The 21883-nt window shown below is 44.5% G+C and overlaps 1 protein-coding gene across 3 annotated transcripts in view; it reads right to left on the bottom strand.

The window, feature by feature from the left end:
* PDS5A (PDS5 cohesin associated factor A) overlaps positions 1–21883 on the bottom strand; it is a 120991-nt gene that overhangs the window by 22544 nt on the left and 76564 nt on the right. For all 3 annotated transcript variants that reach the window (XM_054989704.1, XM_054989707.1, XM_054989706.1), the window contains exons 20-25: positions 17702–17825; positions 15067–15225; positions 14818–14886; positions 13474–13610; positions 1113–1236; positions 666–870 (exon numbers count right to left, since the gene is read on the bottom strand). In XM_054989704.1, the coding sequence (XP_054845679.1) occupies positions 666–870; positions 1113–1236; positions 13474–13610; positions 14818–14886; positions 15067–15225; positions 17702–17825 (818 nt within the window). The remainder of the gene's footprint in view (positions 1–665; positions 871–1112; positions 1237–13473; positions 13611–14817; positions 14887–15066; positions 15226–17701; positions 17826–21883) is intronic.

The raw sequence follows: 21883 nt of genomic DNA, 5'->3' as shown, positions 1-21883 counted from the left end.
GTTTGCATGCCTAACTTGGGGTTGCAAGCTAGTGTCATGTCATGGACTGGCATGTTCAATTCAAGTTTGGAGGGCAGCACAAGCCATAGCTTGCTAGTTTAGATATTTTTTATTTTATTTTACTTTTTGTACTCGGCCTTTCTCACCAATAAGGACCGAAAGCACCTTACATCATTCTATTCCTCTGCATTTTATCATCTCAAGCACTCTATGAGGTAGGTTAGGTGAAGAGTATGTGATTGGCTCAAGGTCATCCAGCAAGTTTCCATAGCAAAGTGGAGCTTCAAACTTAGGACTCTCAGATCCTAGATCAATACTCTAACCACGACACCACAATGGATATAACAGAAAATTATGATTTTTGTCAAGTAGGAACTAACCACCTCTGAGAGTGGGAGAGGGGAGGCTCTTCTCCTGTAACCCTAAACTATGGTTTGGCAGTACAGGCCAACTGACCCACAAACTTCACTGTTTTGCTACTGTACAAGCTGGCAATAAAGGTATCACCTATTTTAAGAAACACACTGCAAAATGAATTTGTTACACTTGAGAGAATCAGGAATTGTTTCTGAAAACAAACAATCGCACATAGAAAGAGAGAGTGCCCGTAACAGTATCTGAAGTAAAAATGTCATGAGAGAGAACTGGTAGGAAAGTTTACTAACCGCTGGCCATAGGGTTCTGTTTAACGTACTCTCGCCGTATACTTATATTTTTTAGCAAGCACTGTCTCGCATGTGCTCTCCTTTCCTTTACAGGGTCTTTGGCACACAATGCAAATATTGCCATGTACTCCAGTGGGAGGAGTAACTTCACCAGGGCTTTATGTAGCTTCTGAGCAAATATCTGCCTCACCTGGTAACATTCATCCTATAAGATGTAAAAGAGAAAAATAAAATGTAACCGAGCAATTAAAATTTATCATCAACACAGAAACTTTCATACGTATTTTAAAGATTTAACATACACTGAAACATTTGTGATGTTCAAGGAAAGGCACAGGACAAATAATGCATCATAATAAATAAAGAAAAGAAATATTTGCTTTAATACAGATTAAACTGCTTTAATGAATTGTCCCTCGCAACCCCTCCTCAAGGGTAGTTACTTACATTAATGACCAGGGCACAGAGCTGGAACTGCTCTGGAGTTATAATTTCATGGTAACAGGGCTCCTGCGCAAGCTTCATTATGGCACTGCCTGCAGCCAATCGTAGACGGGACATATCAGATTTGCTGCATACAAAAAAAACAAATTATTCTATCTCGGAAGTCATAGCTGTGTTTAGAGATGTATGAATAGTGCAAAAGCTCCAACACGCGTCGCTGCAGTACCACAGCTTCTACTTAAGTGGGTAACAAACTGGTGACCAAGACTTTTCTTAAAAAATCCCTAGCACTTCAGATGCTCATCAACAGCTCTGGCTTCCCCATTAGACCTGAACAAGGCTACGGTCGAATCTTGATCATGGCAGAGGCACAGGACCAAACATCGGGGTCCCCGAAGGGAGCAGCTATCCAGGGATCAGGGCTCATCTTTATGCCAAGGCCATAGCATCACATACCTCTCAAAAAACTAACTACCACCCTAAACCTTCGCCCAAAACAATGATAAGCCATGAAATTTGGTACGCTTGAAGCTGCCACTGCAACTGTCGGTGGAACAACTCTCACACACTTGTTAAAAACAGAATACAGGTCTGCTGAACAGCAAGGTTTCTACAGCTTTAAAGTCCACCAGGGGCTGCTCGTCTCTCCGGAGGGCCTGCGCAGTTGTTTCCCGCCGAAAGCAGTTTGTGCCTCTGGGAGACGGCGCCCCTTACCCTCAGTTTCTCCTAAGCTGCCGACGTGTCCAGGTAGGAAGTGAAAAGCATCAGCAGGGTAGGAGGGAGGGAGGGTGTGCCTGCACCAAAGACATCAATAAACAACCGTTACAGATAAGTGCAACTCCCTTTTCATTGTCCATCTTCTGTGCAGTCCCACATGGGAGACTAAAAAGCCACTTGCCACAGGAGGTGGATGCGCTCTTAATTGGAACAACGACTGAAGAACGGCATGTCCCCCTGTTGCTTCTTTTCTGTCCAGCACATTTAGGGCACAATGCCTGACGAATTTATCTGATGATGACTATGTCACTGCTTTACGGAAATCTTGCAGTGGAACTCCATTCAGCAACACCGTTAATGAAGCTTATGATCTGGTGGAATGCACATGTACCTCTAAAGGACAAGGTAAGTTCGCTGCTTCATAACACACCTTAATAACTTGTACCACCCATCATACAATAGTCTGAGAAGTGTCTGTTCCCCCTTTGTTAGGAACTGCAAAACACACTAACAGTTGTGTGTCTTTCCTAAATAGTGCCGTGCAATCTAAGTAGAATAAGATCACTTAGTGGACATCTAGAGTATGTAATGTCCTTTCAGCATGTGATGTAGGTGACAGGAAGAAAACAGGGAGAACAATCTCGTTACAGGTGGAATTTGGTTACTATTTTTGGACGAAACTCCTAACCTGTCCTAAGAACTACTTTCCCTTTATATACTTTAAGGAAGGGAGGGACGGATTGCAGCGCTGCCAGTTCACTCATTCTTCTGGCCAACGTAATTGCTATTAGAAATGCCACCTTCATGGTTGGGAATCTCAGATGGCATGTGACTAGTGGTTCAAAGGGTTTCGGCATGAGTTTTGCTAGCTCCAATTGTTGTCACCAATTGGGGCACAATCCTAAGGTACTGATGGGGACATATTTTGAAAATCCTTAAGAAAAAGCTTGGCTGTGTGGTGGGAGAAGGCTATAGGGGGGCGGAAAGCAGAGAGAGCTGCCGAGTAAACCTTAACTGAGGCGTTCGAGGGGGCCTCCCGTTTCAGAGCCAAGGGGGGGGGGTTCTAGTACCTGGGATAAACGGCAATCAGGCTGGCCCTGGCTCTGAAAACCCTTCCCACTTATATGCCTCTGATTTTCTGGTATTATCTTTCCTTGCATTATGTATGGCCTCAGCTAATCCTTCTGAGAGTCTGCCTATGGCTGAATTAACCATAGTTCGTTTCAGTCTGGGTAAATCATGATGTAGGATGCCGTGGAAATTGAGGAGGCCTGGCACCCACACTAAGTGATACAGTGAACCCTTGGACAGGTGCATTAGACAGTGGAACCAGGATTGACGGGGCCGGAATAGGGTCACCGCTATGACATTCGACCTGTCTGTCTGGACCTTGTTGGTCATGCGTGCAGTGAGTGGAATCAGGGAGAACGTGTAGAACCAATGTCCCACCCAATGTATCTGGAATGTGTCTCCTAGAGACGTCTGCTCTATTCCCCCCAAAGCAAAACAAGAGGGCTTTTCGATTCTCCCTTGTGGCAAATAGGTTAACCTCTGGGAATCCCCATCTTTGAAACACAGGTCTTATACAAGATTCCAACCTCTTGTGGTTGGATGAGCCCGGTCTGCTCAGTCTGTTTGCCATGAGATTGGTGGCACCCGGGATGTGTACAGCTAAAAGGGCCGTGCCATGCTTGATGGCTCATTCCGAGGTAAGGATGGCTTCCAGGCACAGTGTTCTGGAGGTAGAGCCTCCTTGCTTGCTCACACAGAATACTGCCGTGCAATTGGCTGTCAGGATTGGAACGTTTCTTTCTTTCACAATATCTGAAAAGGAGGTCAGTGCGTAATGGATAACTCTTAAATCAAGACCCTATTCTGGCCCCATCAACCCTGGTTAATATGTAAATTCCTCTCTTCCTCCAGCCAGCTGCCATCTGGTTAAAATTGCCCACAATGTGCCCCCCAGCCTGATGCTGATGTATCAGTGGTTATCATTAGTTCCTGTCAGATACACCCCAGTATATCTGCCATGATTGTGTCTATGCATAATGCTCTGTTCCTCTGAGAATGTGTAAAGAGATCTTAATTTCTACTTGGCTGTTAACTGCTTATCTTGCAGGTGTTTTGCTTTGGTTTTCCCAGCTGACTTGAGAACGTGGCCTTGGAGTGCCGGCTGGAGCCAGTCCTCCCTGAGAGCTGTTATGAACTCATTTCTCCCTGTTCCCCTTCGTGCCCAAACCTTAACCGTCTCCTATTCCCAGGGGCGGGAACATTCCCCTATAATTAACACTGCTCACCCACCTTTCATCACTTCTGCCAATGACCCTGTCTGAGTAACTTGATACTGATGCATCTCTTTAATAAAGCAACTTTAACTTTTACACCTGAGTGTCTGAGGTGAAGTGCTTGGGGACTTATCTGTCAAGACCTGATGGTTCCCCTCTACTGGAATCAAATTCCATACCTGCAAGTAAGTGAGTGTCTACTGTCCACCAGGTAAGTGACCTGATTATAGCTCCGGATATGGTGTACTTTTTATCTAGTGGCTGAGCATTCATTGGATGAGCTGACAAAAACCAGAGTTGTAGACGTCTCCTTTGTAGTCTAGAATGTTTAATCCACCCCTGGTAACTGGGGTCAAAGTATTTCCACTTTACCAGGTAGTACAGCTGATTGTGCTTGAGCTTAGAGTCTAGAATGCTTTCTATTTCATGATGAACTTGGCCACCCACCAGGATGGGATGAGGGGCTCCCCGTTCAGGATGCCATTTGTCAGGAGGGGGAGCCTTTTTTAGAAGACTGAAGTGAAAGACTGGGTGGGCTTGACATAAGTTCTTGGGTAATTCCACCTCTACAGTCACCTCATTGATACGTCTTTTCATAGGAAATGGCCCCCAAAATTTCCACCCCAACTTGCTAGGCCGCTCCACCCTGAGGTTTTTGGTGGAGATGTATTCAAAGTCTCCTGGTTGAAGATTCCAAGGGTTAGAGAGTTTTCTGTCAGCAAATTTTTTATAATCCTCTTGTTTTGGTAAGAGTTTTTTGAATAAGTTCCCATTGGGATGTTAGAGCAGACCACCATTCTCCCAGATCTCCTGGTCGTTGAGATTGTGGGGTTTGAGCAAAAGCCATCGCTGTTCCTTCCTAGCCCTGTGCTATTTTGAAGGGAGATGCACCTGTGGAGCAGCAAAACCCAAAAAATCACTCCAATTATCTTGCTGATAATTAATGTAACATCTTAAGAACTGTTCTAACACCTGGTTAGTTTTTTCTGTTTGTACATCAGTCTCTGGGTGATGGGCGGAGCTAAGTCCTTGCTCAATTCCCGTTAATTGGAGGAGCTCCCGCCAGAAGTTGGTAACGAATTGTATTCCGAGGTCCGATATGACTTTATTAGAAACGAGTGCAGCCGGACGACGTGCTGCATAAATAAAGCTGCAAGCTTGCAGGTACTCATGTAATACCTGTACAATGCGGAACAATACAGGCGTGGCATGGGGGGAGCTGGCTGGGAGGATAAATCCTTGAGCCAGGTTTTTGTCAATGAATTCTCGTAACTCTTTCCTTTCCGACGGGCTCATAGAGTAGAGTTTCCCTTTCGGCAGTTTCCCCCCAGTATTAATTCAATGCCACAGTCTGTAGCTCTATGTGGGGGGAGCTCATCAGCTTCCTTTTCATCAAATACTTGTTTTAAATCTTGGTACTCGGGGAGATTTGGTTCAGCTCCTCTCCGGTAAGTAATACAATCTCTAAGGGTGAGGGAGCAATCTGGCCCCATTCTTGGGCCCAAACATGACCTGTACAATTCTTCCCCCATCAAAAAGTAGCTTGCCTGTTCTCCATTTAATATGGGGGTCGTGGTCCCACAGCCATTGGCTCCCTAACACAAGCAGGTAGTTAACTACAGCGCTAACAATAAAGATTCTGGATTCCCAGTGGGTCTCCATGCCCATGAGGACTGGTTCAGTTTGATAGACGGCAGGGTCTTTCATGTTAGATCCATCCATTTGCTCAAATACTATAGACTTATTTAGTTCAATTACATTAAGCCCCTATCCTGTGACCAGTGCTGGGTTTATTAAGTCCCGAGTGCAACCAGAGTCAATTAATGCCTGCACTCGTCCGTGGGTCCCTTTTTTAGGGTTAACTAAAGTCACTGGTAGAAACAGTAGAGCCTCTTTCTCACCTTTCTTGGCAGTGTTATTTGGGGGAACTGCCAGCAGGCTCTTTTCACGGCAGGCCTTCCTCGTTTCCCGACAGCTGCTCAAGCAGGTTTTCTGTCTCCTCCCCAGGCGGTTTGGTAACTTCCAAGGCAGTTTCGGGGCGCCTGCGCTTTTTGGCGGTGCTTTCCTGCTTGAAGTTTTAGGTGAGCCACCGCTCTCCTAGGGGGTTGGCCTCTCCCCACAGGTTCTTTTCTCCTGGGGCATTGGGATGCAAAATGTCCAGCGCCTCCGCACTGCATGCACAAGCCTTGTCTCCAATGTAAGGCTCTTTCTGATTCGGGTGCAGGGTGTCTGGGCCCTATCAGTCCTCTCCCTCTGGGTACCAAGGGCGGTTTACGGGCTCCAGTCTGTTGCTGCAATTGCACAAGTTTCACTACTTGCTCCTGATTTTTGACTTCACATGCCAACTGGATCCATCCCAGCAACGTTCCAGAGTCGTCTTGCACCAACACTTTGGCTAGCAGATCCGCATTTAATCCATTACGGAAAAATTCAATTTTAATCCCTTCATGATAGTCCCGTACTGTGGCCGCATAGCACCTGAACTCGGCTGTGTATTCACGGACGGGTCGCTGTCCTTGCTTTATTGTTCTGGCCCTCTCCTCATCCAGAGGATCTTCAAATTGGGCTCTTAAAGTGTACACAAAGGCATGTAAATCATATAATTCGGGCGCTCCTATTTTATAGATGGTTACATACCATTCAGCTGCGGGGGGGGGGCCTAATCGGGATCTTAAGTGGCTTACCCTACTATGTTCGTTTGGAAACAAGTGGTCCCAGTCCTGGAAAAATTCCATGGCTTGTACAATGAAGAATCCTAAGTCTCCTGGGTTCCCATCAAATTGGCCCTCTAATTTGAACCACACTTGTGGCACCCCACTGCTGGAGCCTCAACTCTTTGACCTCCCCCTTGTCTTGGGATGGGGACCATTGAGAGGCCCTGCTGCCCTTGGTCTCTTGGTACCCCATGAGCCATATGGTATGCGGCATAGTTCCCATGGCCAACTGGAGCATTTTGTGGTGGAATAAAAGGGGCCGGGTTGAGGCTGCAGTGCTTGGACCCCCAACGTTATTTGAGGGGGGTATACTGTATGACCTCCCGAGTAGGGGTGGCCAGTTTGTGGCCATGTTCCTGTCGGGACATAAGCCACTCTCGCTGTCGAGTGTGGGGGGTAAAGGGTGGGGGCTCCCTGGTACTGAGAGCTCCTTGGCAATCCATTCCCAGTGTGAGTGACCAGTGCCCTTGCGCTTGTTACTATGAGCGGGGTTGTAATTACATATTGTCCACTTCCCGGATGAACTGTTACTGCCTGCTGGGTCGTCAGCAGGGAAAAAGTTACATGTTGCAAAGCTCCTGTGAGCACACTAATCCCAGTAGTTTGTGTTTCTGTTGTGAGCGGCGCAGTTCTTGGCACAGTTCCCCTGGCTGTCATCCCTTCCCCAGGTGGCTGCAGGGTCCTAGTAACCGGCACGAAGTTTCTTCGCGCCTGTAGCGACTTTCCCTCCCTGATGCACTGACAGGAGGTTTATGCCCAGGGGGGTAGGGTTGGTCATCCCCGGTCGAAGGGAGTCAATCCCATTGCACTTCACATTGCTGTAGTGATGGGGGGAGCTGCATCTAGTCCCTGTGGAGGTGCTTGAGGCAGGGGCAGTAGCTGTGGTCATTCCACTGGTTGCTAGTTTGTGAGTTTAGGGGGTCCTGCAGGGAGGCTCATCATTTCTGGCACCCCTTGTGCCGCTTGCCTCATTTCGCGCCTCAGTCATTCCATTTGGATTTCAAGGGACCGTAATTCAGTAGAATTGTGGACGTTCAACACATCCACCACAGGGCAACTCCATGGAGGAGCATTTCCCAGATCCGTGGTCCCTTCTGGTGCGGGCAGTTGCAGCGTTTGGCCCCCTGATGGGTTTGTTAGCCCGGCCGCAGCACCTAACTCGAACAAGTCCCAGGGATTTACCACTTCCCCAGGTCTGATCCCTTGTTCAGTACCAGGTTGTAATCCTTGGGGCCCCCGCATTTGTATATCCTCCAGTAGCTCGCACACGACTCGATACTCGCTAGTCCTAGTCCACATGGGGTCTATCGGTACACCCCCTGTTGTGCCCATCTCCTGCGCTTTTGGGGGGGGGATCTATGGGCCCCAGCATAGGCTGCTCAATTTCCTCCTCACTGAGGTACCCCTCCATTGCGATGGAACCACGGCAGTAGTGTCCCTCTTTTCTGCTGTATTTTCTCATCAGCAGATAGGGATCGGCGAGGGGCCCATTCCTGGGTGGGTGGTTGGTTCCAGTAGCAATATACCACTCCAGCCTTAGGGATGGCTCCCAGCTCCTGGTATCTTGGGAGGGTCCCTGAAGCTCCAAGTCCATGCATCTCTGCTATATTTACATCCATTAGATAGTCCAGCCTTGGTTGAGGTGCTGGCATCAGCATTTTAGAATGTCCTCTAGGATTTGCACCTGGTCCCAGTCGAATGTCTGGGCGATTAGCAGAGCCCTCTGGCTCCGTGGTCCTCGGGTTCAACTCCATCGACATGATGCTGGTAGCCAAACTACATGGATGTCAGGTACAGAGGGAAAAAGAGGGATTCCTGTCAAAATGTCAGTTCTAGGGATGGCAATCCATGGCAGATAGATCCCCAAACACCTCACAGCAAGTACTCCAGGGTCTTGGATGAAAAGGTTTTATTATAGAGATCCATTAAGTTCACAGGTACATCTAAAGATGAATAGGTTGGCAGGAATGAGAATATAAGCACATGCACTTTGATATAACGAGGAGGATTCCCCCACTCCTGAGGTTAGCAACTAGGCACAAAAAACCCAATTCCCATGAGAATCACAATAGCTTTGTCTGGCCAGAGAAAGCCAGAAGATTATAAGGAATTCGACTCCCTCTGTCTCTTGCGAAGAGTTACATTTTAGTACAAGGTCAGTAGCAGGCTTCAGAGATAACAGTCTCAACATTAGTACTTTCATTTTTAGGCAAGCTTGAGATGGCATGAAAATAACGGTCACAGTACATGAGAATAAGAGAGCATATAGTTACACAGTATGATCAAATCAATACAGGGAACAGAGAACATATGAATGGCATGGATGAATGGTATGCAGACATGACAATATCGAGCGCCCTCTGATCCTGAGGTAGACCACGATGACAGCCTGTTAGAAACAAAAGGATCTACATCTGACAGCATGAACTCTAATTTGTCAGAGTCAGAAAGGGAATGTAGACTCTCTAATATCTTGACCAGAAATTTATTTCTGGGATCCACGTATAAAGGACAAACTAGGACATAGTGGAAAAGATTTTCCACTGAGCTTCTATATAAACAAATGTGTTGTTCCAAAGATATTTTTGACTATCATCTGGTAAGTAGCTCTGTTGGCATAGTTTGAAAGAGCAATGATGCAAACGCCGTTCTGAGTTCGTATGTCATTATGTTTACCAAGTACGAAGCTCTAAACTGATCTTTTCATATCATTTATACCATGGAGTAAATTTCAATTGGGCAACTAGCAAATTATTTATTAAGGTGTCCCCGTTATACACCAGTTCCCACAATTTGGAATTAATCCTCGAAGGTCGAAGCAAATTATCTGGGATGGTATAACAAAGGATAATATTGTTAAAGAATTCAGTGCAAGCTTTATTTTTACTCTTAGGTCTAATAAGGGTCTAACACCACCATCTTTCTCCGGGAACATCCTGGAGTAAAAATCCCATCAAGATTCAGAGGGGGGGGTACCTGTTGTATGGCCCCTTTCTGCAATAAGACTGACAATTCAGTCTGTAGTCCCTCAGAGTAATCCTGATTAGAAAAACCAGGAAGACTCAGAGACAGGAAACATTTAACCTCAACATTATAACCCAGCTAGATAATCTCAAGAACCCATGAATCTGTGGTGATTACTTGCCAGGCGGACAAGTACTTGTAGAGGCCAAATACTACCATCTGGTCTGGAGCTAGTCAAAACCGTTTGGTCTATTGGGACATGCCCTTCCCAGAAGGAGTGTTATGTCCCTGCCTCAACTTGGGGATCAAACATCTCCTTTGGTATTGGCCCTGATAGGAAGGATTCTGACAGGACTGAGGATATTGGTAAGGCTGGTAGCCCCGTAAGATTATTGCTGTCAATAGGGAGGTCTTTGGCTGGACTGTTGTTTAGGGGGTAGGGCCCTGTAAGAGCATGCTGTTTGCTTGTCCTTGCATTTCTGAGACAGATTTTTATCTATCTGTTTTATCAGAGGAGAGTGTTTGCCCCTTGAAGGACTCTATTCCGCATGGGTAGTGAAGTCGATTGAAGCCAAGCATGTCCGCAAAGCACGATAGTGGATAGCTGATTTGTTGTTTTGATAACTTCAATGCTTCCTCTTGAATGACCTTCACCAATACCTTCTTATCCTCAGGTAGACGATCTATATATGTAGCCATCTGATGCCATAGAAAAATCTGGTATGCTCCCATGATTGCAGTATAATTTGCAATCTTGATATTCAGGGCTGTGGATGTGTATATCTTCCTGCCCAAGGTGTCTAGCTTTTTGCCTTCCTTGTCTGCGGAGGTACAATAAGACCCTTGTCTCTGTTTAGCTTGCATTTCCTCCTTCCTTCCCTGGTTTAATATAAGCTTTCTGCTTTGCTGGATGTGGAAGATACAGAGGTAAGTTTCTCCCAGAGAGATATTTCCACAAATCCCTCTATTATGGGAAAGGCAATATTTGCAGGGTTTCCCAAGTATAAATGTTGCAAGATTTTTATCTTTGGGTTTGTTGAGACCTCACTGTCTAGAGATTTGGCCATGCGCAACATATGTTCCTATAGAAACGGAAATTGCCAGTGGGAGAGACCGCCTCACCCAGGGAAGGTTCCAATGGTCCACTAGCACTTCTGTCAGGTGAACAGTGTTCCTGTTTGGGTTCAGAAAAATGGAATGCCATAGATGACTGAGGCATCTGGTAAGGGTACCTCTGTGAGAATCCTTCAAAAGTGGAAGCCACTGATTCCATTCTATATGGCTCACCCACATCTATGTCCTAATGAGATGGTCCTTCATGTTGGAACCAGGATTGACAGACAAAGTTGTTGGTCTGCTTGAGTTCTAGACCAAGGAGCTAGTTGTATGGGCATTTCAGTGACTTCACCCTCTTCCTCCAATGAATGAACCTCATATGAACTGAGGGTGTCTAGGGCCTTTCAATAACTTGCACTTCAGGTTCCTTGACCAAGATTGCACTCTTCCCTTTGAGGGAGTGACATGTCTTGTTTTTTGTCTTCTTCCTAGGGGGTTCAATGACCTCTGGAGGAGGGAGCACTTCCCACTCGGTTCCATGTCCCTTCTGTTCTGACGACTACAAAGCAGGAACATCAATTCTGGGGGCAGTCGGCATCAAATGTTTCCTTTGACTGCGGGTGATGAAAAGTTGTTTGAGGTTGAACAGATTCTGAAAAATTGGGTGATGTTGAAGCTGGCTGGAGTTGTGTTCAAGGTGCCTCAATTAAACTCTAGTCCTTAGAGTCAGCAAACTACGTGTAGCCTTCACCTCAATCCGCTTTCAGTCCATGAAAACAGCCATGCTCGAAGGCTGTTATTCCAAGATTCCAGCTGCTCAGCGCCTTTGCCCGTGTGGTGGCTCAGAGCCAGAAGACTTGTGTCACTATTTGCTACACTGCCCACTCTACACATCCTCCAGAAAGAAATTTTTAAGTCCAATCCTAGCTAGTTTAGGTTTCAGACGAGGTAACGAAAATATCGTTGCTGCATTAGCAGATATGGACCCAGAGACCTCGTACAGGGCTGCTCTTTTTGCCCTTGCAGCAGGGAAAATCCGAGAGAAGGTCGTGACAGCACAGGGCTGTCCACAGGCTATAGTGTAATTCCTATAGTGTTTTATCAAGTCTGTACTGTATATTTTACCTGCATCGTTGCTCATATTTTTGTTACTGTTTTACTGTTTGTAACGGCCTTTGGCCTAATGCAATAAACCTTGCCTACCTACCTAGTCTCTGGAGTCATATGTTGATGTTGGATCCAAATCAGAGGGACTGGATCCAAAGGGCTTGTAGCTGTCGACACTAAGGCACCCGTCGCAGCTGAGCTGTGTTGACCGCGGTCAGTTGGGTTTGGGGACAAAGTTGATGTCGGGCACTCAGATAACTCAGCAATAGCAGAAAATTTCACCGCTTTAGTGCCTGGACTGGTGGAAGCTGGTAAGGCCCACTCCCATAACAGGTCTTTTGAGGCTGCTTCGTGATCCCTGGGATAGTTTGGCATACTGTATTGTTTTAATTAATTTTAGTAACTTATATAAACTGTGATAAGGGACTTAATTGTTTATTAGTCAATGTTTGGTGAATTGTGACGGCCTACGGCTATAGACAATAAACTCTTTTGATCTTTGATCATAACAGGTCTTTGAGCCTCATGGCTCTCTCTGCCCGTGTCTTGGGGGAAAAATTCTGGCAATGTTTGCAAGTCGCCACATTATGCCATTCCTCGAGGCAAGTAAGGCAGACGGGATGACCATCTATGTGAACCATCTTGGGGGCGCATAAAGTGCAGCGTTTGAAGAGGGCTTTACCAGCCATACTTACGGTTAGCAAAATTCAAAGCCTCCAAGGCAACCAATGAGGCCTTCTCAGAATGAGAAGACTGTGGAGTGCTGTAGATGAACCTCTTCAACCGGTGGCGAAAGAAGAACTGAGGGTAAGGAGTGCTGTCTCCCAGAGGCACAAGCTGCTTTCGGTGGGAAACACCCGAGCATGCGCTCTGGGGAATCAAGTGTCCCTCAGTGGACTTTAAAGCTGTAGAAACCTTGCCGTGTGGCATGCCTGCGCACGTACAGTCCCCATATGGGACTGCACAGAAAACAGACTATGAACAAGCAGCGCTGCTACAGCTTGCATAAAAATTACCTCTAAACAGTGGTATTCTATGGTTGCTGAGATCTTTAACAGCTGCAAAAGTGATTACAGCTACTAGCCGGTGTGTTGCCAGAACCTTTCAATTAGGAATGGATTTAAAAGGTCTGACAAATTGTGGACAACTGAAGGATGGGTAACAAACTGACATTTGCTATTTAAGAATCTTTCATACAACTTTGGAAATTATCTGCAGATCAACATTTATAATTGCTTCTCTCTTCTCCAAGATTTGTCATTTTAGATGTTTAAAGCTTTTATAACACATCTGATTGTAATCTGTAAAAAAATAAAGACCAGAAAAGTTCTAGAACAAACCAATGACAACTTTGAATGAGCCGTTTGCAACAGATTGTGAAGTGCAGTTTCTTTTACTGCTTTCCATGGTTTGATTTTATGATTTTTTCCTCTCTGTAACTCATGGTTTTATGGTTCCCTTTGGTTTGTATCATTGTTTATATAATTAAATTACTTTAAAAAAAAAAAGAATGAGCCATACCTGATTCTCTTCTGTTCTGTCAAGTCTCCCTCACTGACTAACATAGCTGATAATAACCGGAGTGTTGAATTTGCAGATTTTGACTGATTATTTTTCATACCCAACAGCCAGCGTACCAGAAGTTTAATTGCTTGTACCTATTAACCAATGAGTATGTCATTATGATGTTATTAATAGTATCAAATTAGATTAATTACTTATATTTTGAGAGTTTTTCAACCAGCTGAAGAGAATAGTAATTCCTAATCGCATTCAGAACAGGAGAAGCCAGATGCATTACACATTCTCATATTTCAATTCACTAATGATTGTTTATCTATCAGAATGCTCATTCATTAATTAAAAAACTATTATTTATTGTTTAATTCAATTTATATTCCACCCTACCCACATCAGCAGGCTCAGGGCGGATTACAATCGGTATAGTAATTTAAAATACAAATAACTTTAAAACCAATAAAACCACATAAATATTTAAAACACACAGCAGCAGACTTCTCCAATAACCACCACCCAACCACCTCCAAAGTATTTAACAGGCTGGGTGGGTCGGGGGGCATGTTTTCCTCTAGTCGGCCGGCGGGGAGGCCGACTAGAGAATGAAAAATCCTCTAATGAAAAATCATGAATTAAAAGGTCTGGAAGAATTCCATTTTTAAATGAAGTTTTCTGAATCTAGCCATAGGAACAGCTATTTGAAGTTTAGGGCAACAATGCATTTCTTTTTTAATTCAGCACTCTTTCTTAGAAAACAGCACATGAGTTAGTTAAACAGAGCTGATACAGGCAATTCAGGAGAAAACTCATTCCACAGAAATCTTTTAACAGCATTTAATTTCAATCTGACCAGTCAAAAGACAGAAAGCAAACTATTTTTTCTATTTGGAAACAATGGCTGCATTCACCCATCATGAGAACAAGTCCGGCAGTTCTTGAGCTGCATGTGTTCTCCCGCTCACACCATATCTGGTTTAGAACTAACTACAACTGTTTAAGATCTTCAAAACAGACTCCTTAACAAACTGCAAACTACAGTTTAATACTGGTTTAGAATCCTGGTTTGCAGACAAGAAGCAAACCACAATTTAATAAAACTAGCAATACTGAAGTCACAACAAATTGTGGCTGCTCATAACAGGGAAATTTTCAACCTACAAACTATACATCAAGGACCTCCAAGACTTTTTGGTTAACTGAATCTAGCTGCTGAATTCCTTTACTGAAACTGAACTTCTTTGAAGACTGCAATGCTAAAAGAGATCAAAACCAGAATGCTCATCTTGATAGTGAAAAGTATATGGGAAATCTCTGTGTGTTATACATAAAAGACAAAGGTTAACCTACCTTTGCTAGAACCTCTGGAGAAACCTCTTCATCCGGGGACCACAATTTTCCATTTTTCTCACCTGTAGACTGCAGATATTTATGTAAGACTGAAAGCTGACCCAAGTGGGAAATGCATTAAATGTCTTGATTTAGAAGAGATTTTTAATTTAGTTTGCCTTCCCACAAGCTCCTAATCGTATCAGACTTTTATATAATTTTTTTCATTCTCACCATGTTATTTCAGCTTTTATTACAACTCAACCTTACCCTGTCATTCATCAGGAGATCTTTTACGATGAAATTTGCAACTACAGATTTCATTGGTGATGCGAACTGGTCTGGTGCTAACATGGAGATGTGACCCAAAGAAACTAGTGGAGTTATAAGTTGCTCAGGAACATCAGCATTCAAACTTCTACTCAGAGGCTAGGAGAAAAAAAATGTAATTCTACTATGCATTAACACGGGTATAATTTTAAATAAAGTAATTTGTTTACAAAATATCAGCTTCAAGATCCCAAACACAATATAGGCTTATCTTCCTCATTTCTTTGAGACTGAATACAACATACTAATTTGGACTGAAAATTAAACAGTTTGAATGCTTTATACTTAGGTCAGCAACTCTTTCCTAGCCCCTAACTGATCTTCGGAACGCCCCACTCTCTATTCACATTCAATATTCCACAAAATCATAGCATCTTATAGAAGTCCTGCAATTTATTTTTAGTTGGTTGTGACTGAGAGATTATGATGCTTAAATATATAGTTGAGATGTTTTATTTGTCAATTTGATGCTATGCATTTTCTTTCAATCTAATGTAAGGATAGGAATAATTTCTTTTTAATTATATGAAAAAGACTTTCTGCCTGTGACGGGTCTGCTACTGTGGCAGGAGGCTGGATCCAAAGGATTTCCATACACACTCACAGAGGTGTGCATTTGCAAGCTTTCTCTGCCTGCCCACCACCAGCCCTCATGCCTCTAATGCTGCTCCAAAAAGTTCTGACAACTTTTAGGCCAAGCAGGGAGAACATGAGCAGACTGAATAGCTCAGATTTACCTGAGCTCAGAAGAGAAGCAGAGCTGACCATGGTTATTACTTGGATGGAACGCCAGCAAGGAAGATACGGGTTACTTACTATTCAGAGGAAGGCAACGGCAAATCACCCCTGCTCCTCCTCACTTGCCTTGAAAACCCCATGAGAGTCGCCATGAGTCAGTTGCAACTTGATGACACTTAATTATCATAAACTAGGGAGTATGTGAATTGAACGGAAAGAAACTTTGGACCCAACCTCATTTGCACAACCCATTCTAGCTGTTTGGAGGCAGGGTGGAATAAAAAGTGCAATGCAACTAGTAAAGAAAAATGTTTTGAGAAACCTTGCTCCAGATACTACGTGACAATCCATTTTGCATCTCCTCTCTACCTTCTGCAAACAGGGCAGAGCTCAGGCACATAAGCCAGAGGCATCAAATCAGACAACTACAGCATAAATATCGAATGCCTTTCACTATGGTCTTCTATTCCTCAAGCAAACACTCAGAAAATGATACTGTAAATGTATAAATTAAGCTCCTCTGTGATCTCTCAAGGCTCAGAGTGATCAAATTACAGTATATTTTACAATCTTTCCTGTCAGCTTTGAAAACCAAGTGAGGCCGAGTTCAGGTTTGAACACAAATGCAGAGAACTATGTCCCAAATGTTCATACCTAATTAAATGTTGACATCTCAGTGTTCCAGTTATTATATTGAAAGCAAAAGCAGATGGACTATGCCAAAACAGCACACAGGCAAATTAAACTGAAGGGCTTGCTTTGCTTGGCAAACAAATGGATCAAATTCACGAACAGTTCCTTCCAGTTAAAAACCTGGAACAGGATGAACTGCCGAGACTGAGCACCGGTTCTGGCATAATGATTTCCTAGTTTTATCTTTTTTCCCTTAACATCAGAATGATTTTGAAATCATGAGTAAAGATTGAAGTAGAGAAGCAAGCAAAAAATGAATGGGCTTACCAGTTATTTCAGAATGGCCTTAAAAAAGTAAGCCCTTACCAGAATGGCCTTGGGAAATTTTTTTTGAAACCAGCCCTAAATGGGTTAGAAAGTGGTGATGCCCCATCTTCAACTCTGCTGTCACCAGGTGTCAGAAAGAGCCTGTGGTCCATTTCTTAAACGACCCCCCAAATAACGGTGGAGAAGCACGGTACGAAGGGAGAAAACATCACTCAGTGAAATTTGGACTTTCAAGCGACTGAAGTATTTCTAGACAGCCACCTGTCTCTCAAATGACTGATTTAACTTACATGTTATCAAAATCTCAAGATAGATGCCTTCTTTATGAGACAGTAGAAAAGTTCAAGAGTCCAGCAGCACCTATAAGACTAACAAAATTTGTGGTAGGGTAGGAGCATTCATGTCACGGCTCACTTCTTCAGATAAAAAGGGAGCCATGGCTCACGAAAGCTCCTACCCCTATCACAAATTTTGTTAGTTTTACAGGTACTGCTGGACTCCTGCTCTTTTCTACTGCTACAGACAGACTAACACGGCTACCTATCTTGATATATCCTTATGAGACAGTAAGTGGAAGAGCACTTCCAATTTAATACACTACAGCTACCATTCATTAGTATGAATTTCATTCCTTATTACAGTAACAACCAAAACAGTTTACAGATTAAAGAAAATATGCCTTTAACTTTAAGTCTACCTATCAACTAAGTAAAGCTTTAAGTGACGAATCTGCTGGTTAGAACTTTAAAATGTTCCTCTATTGTAGTGTGCGCCGCAAACAAGGCAATGTTAAATACTTATGAAGACCTTAAGGGTGGCCTTTGGCCTAGTCATTATGACCCCATTCTTCCATGGTTTATAGAAAACACATGCCTACCTCAAAGATCTGGGCAAGCTGCACTTCTTTATTTGAAAATATGGCATGTATACAGTGAACAGCTTGTTTTGCTTGATGAGGTGTTCCTCTCTTTGCTTTCTGATGCAAAATAGGGATTAGGGTTCTTCACATATTAAAAGAAAAAAGAGAAATCACAGTGAAATACGTTCCTCTAACGTGCATGAATTAGCATTCTAAACTTTACACATGACGGAGACTGCTAGAATAGCAAGTTCTATTAGGAAAAGAACTCTTCTGTGGAAAAGGATTCAAAGGTAGGAGGGAAAGTTTATTACCTCTATTTGCCAGTTTGAGATCCCCCTTCTCTCCTTGTCTGAGTAATAAATCAGGTTTCAAACTTGGTGATCACAGACATAAAGGTTTATTTTTCAATAAACCTGATATAGTAAATTAAGTAACGGATGCATCTAGGAAAGCATCACCACCTGTATTTTATATCATTCAGGTAACAGAAAAAATTGTGTACAACTCATAAGATCTCACACAGTTGTGTAAACAAACAGTTCTTACAGAAATCGAGTCAAGGTACATGATCTTCAGAGCATGGTAGATTGACAGGTCATAGCTAGCATTTGAAAGGAATACAATAATAAAAACTCTCTTAGATGGCACCATTAATTTCACAACATAACTGGGAGAGGATGCCCCAAGACTGGGACTGAATAACTGCGGATGTAAACAATGCTTGACCTTCAGTGTATAGTGGAAAAGCAACTCACTTTGCTTTTCCTCATGGCCTCTATGTTACAATGTTAAAATAATAATTACAGGAACAGAAATGAAAAACATAGGGCGTAAAAAAGATTTTCTCACAAGCTTTGAGCAATCCAGATCAATGAGTTTTAATTGGATGAAGGGGGCTACCCCCAAATTCCCTAACAAGTATCCAACTATTTTGGCTTAGATCCTCAGCAGCACAAGAGAAGCTTAGCTAAACGAAGACACTCTCCTCTTCCTCCATTCTACTACAACCCCAAGAGCTTGTGTTCTTGTGTGTTAGCAGGCCCCCAGGAAAACAGAATTGCACTTACCATAACTGCTTGTCATTGATGTCTTCAGCGCAGGCACACATGGGATTGCGCATGCACAGGCCTGCCAATCAATAGATCTTTCTAGCTAAGTCCGCTAGGAGGCGCTCGCTTCCCAGTGCGCATGAGCAAGACTTCCTGCGGAAATGGCACTGGGAGGTGGCACCCCCAACCCTCCAGTACTCCTGAGTCACCGGTTCCACACAGGTAAGTAATGAAGAACACAGCAGGGTAGGACGGAGGGTACGCGTGCCTGCACAGAAAACGTCAATGAACAGCAGTTACGGTAAGTGCAACTCTGTTTTCATTGCCCGTCTTCTGTGCAGTCCCACATGGGAGTCTCACAAGCTTCTTACCTGGAGGTGGGACTGATCTTCATTGAAACAGAACAGAGCACAGCGGGTCCCACTGCTGATTCTCTCCTCTCCAACACATCCAGAGCGTAGTACCTCACAAACGTGTCCAGCGAAGACCACGTTACTGTGCTGCAGATGTCACGCAGTGGAACACCCTTCAGGAACACGGTGGAAGATGCCTGGGCCCTCGTGGAGTGAGCCCATACCTCCAGGGGTGGAAGGGGTGGAAGTGATCCAACATGAAATAGACTGAGCAGTAGCTCTGTCTCCCTTTTTAGGTCCAGCATAACAGATAAAGAAATGCTTGTCCTTCCTAAATTTACAATGTAAATTGCCCTCTATACATCTAAGGAGTAAGGTGCACGTTCAGATTCTGAAACTGGGTTTGGGGAAAAACAGGTAGGATGTTCTTAGCCAAATGAAATTGACTCAAGACCTTAGGTCTGAACTTAAGGTCAGGTCTCAAGACTACCGTACCACTGTGAATTTTACACAGAAGGGGGATCCGAGTGCAAGGCCGCTAGGTTGCTTACCCTTCTGCTATGGCCACTAAAAAGGCGACTTTCTGAGACAGAACGCCAAGGTCACAAGTAGCTAAAGGTTCAAAAGGGGGTCGCATCAATTGTGCTAGCACCAGTCAGAAGTGACCACTGAGGCACTACTTCCTTGACTGGGGGAAACAAATTCTGGAGATCCTTAAGAAACGATTTTGAAATGTTGTGGGGGAAAAAACTATTCTCCTATCCATTCTGGGGTGAAAAGCCGAAATAGCAGCGAGATAAACCTTAATGGAAGAATTGGAAAGGACCTCATCCTCTAAAATGTCTGAAATCCGGCAAGTAAAGGGGTCTAGCTCTTTCTGCGAAACCCACTGAACAAACCTGTCCCACTTAAACTCATAAGATTTCCTAGTGTTTACTCTTCTGGCGTTAAGCACAACTTCCACTACCCTAGTGGAAATGGTTCCTGTCCCCTTATGTGCCACGCCGTCAACCTCAGTCTGGGTAGATCAAGAAAACATACCCCATCGTGTGTCAGCAGATTTGGCTCCAACTAGGGGTGTGCAGCGTGGAAATATTCAGTTTTCCCGCTTTGGGTTTACCCAAAGCAGGAAAACAATCTGGAATGACCCCAAACCCTTGTCGGAAATCTCGTCGGTATGCTTCGAAATGATTCACTTCAAAATGATTCAGAGCATACCGAAGTGAGATTCCCACCTCCCCGCTAAGCCCCCCTTCCCCCACCCCCTTACCTTCCAAAGGCCGGAGCAGGAATTCTGCTGCCACCGCTGTGGCGAGCAGGGCGGCAGGGAAGGCTGCAGCCGGTGCCAATGCTGCCCGCGCTGCCGCTTTGGCCTCTGTGGCAGCCAGCAAGGCAGCAGCAAACACCGGTGCCTGCGCCGCTGCTTCGGCCTCTGAGGCGGCCAGCGGAGCGGCAGCAAAATGCTGCCGCCCGTACTGCCCGTGCCACCACTTCAGCCTCTGTGGCGGCTGGCAGCAAACACCGGCGCCCACACCACCTGCACCACCTCTTCGGCCTCTGCAGTGGCTGGCAGGGCGTCAGTGAACGCCCGCACCTGCACTGCCTGCGCCGCCACCAGAAGGATGCCCCAGGTAAGTGGGGTAGTGGTGGGAGGGCGGGCACCCTTTAAAAAGGCCCTAAAGCTTCCTGAAGCAATCCAAATTGCTTTGGGAACCTTTGATTCAGTATTTCCAAATCAGAGCTGTCATACTGGCCCTGATTCAGAAATACCAAATCTTACGAATCGGGCCCGGTTCATTTTTCCCCCCAAACCAGAAACCCAAAGCGCACACCCCTAGCTCAAACCTAAAACTATGACATTGACCTTGGAACAGGTATAACATGTGTTGGAAACAGGGTTGCCTGAGCCAAAAGAGTGTTATTAATATAATAAGTGGCCTGTCTACCTGGATCTTGCTGACCACCCGAGCAATCAAGGGAAAGGCATCTGACGAAGAGAACTTGATTCTCGAAAGCTTATGCTAAAATAAAATTGGTTAGTCTTAAAGGTGCTACTGGACTCTTTTTGATTTTGCATAAAAAAGATGTCCCTTTCAGATAATTTGGAAGGCATCTCCCAGAGAGTTGTCCCCTATTCCTCCTCTGGAACAAAAACTTAACGCCTTCTGATTCCCCTCTCTTGCGAAAAGGCCCACTTCCAGATAGCCCTAGTCCTCAAACACAGGCTCCAGATAAGTGTCTCTTAGCAACCGTTCATGGTTTTTTGATCTTAATCTGCTCAGCATGTACATCATCACATTCACGGCACATGGAACACGTACGGCCTGCAGGGAGATGCCTCTCGCAATGCCCCACTCCCATATCATCATGAATTCTTCATACAGCATCCTGGATGTGGTGCCCCCTTGTTTGTTCAAATAGAACATGACTACACAATTGTCTCTCAAGATCTGGACTTTTTTTTGCCGGATAGTATCTGAAAAGGCTGTAAGGGCATAACGAATGGCATGTAACTCCAGCACGTTAATGTGTAGTTGACTCCCATGCGAATTCAGAGACCCACAGTGTGCTCCCTACCTGGATGTGGAGGCATCAGTAACTATAGACACATCAATTTGTGTAGTTCCAAACTCTACACCCTTAAGCAAATTCTGGTCCTCTGTCCACCATGACAGGGAACTGATCACCTTCTTGGGGATTGAGTATCTCCTACTCAAGTCTTTGAGTTTCAAAGTTACGTACAGATAAAAACCATAACTGAAGATTATGCATATGTAATCTTGCCAAGGGGGCAA

The sequence above is a fragment of the Eublepharis macularius genome, chromosome 10 (genome assembly GCF_028583425.1).
Source record: "Eublepharis macularius isolate TG4126 chromosome 10, MPM_Emac_v1.0, whole genome shotgun sequence".
Taxonomy (NCBI): Eukaryota; Metazoa; Chordata; class Lepidosauria; order Squamata; family Eublepharidae; genus Eublepharis; species Eublepharis macularius.
The sequence above is the reverse complement of the archived record's forward strand: the minus strand, read 5'-3'. Positions and strand labels throughout refer to the sequence as shown.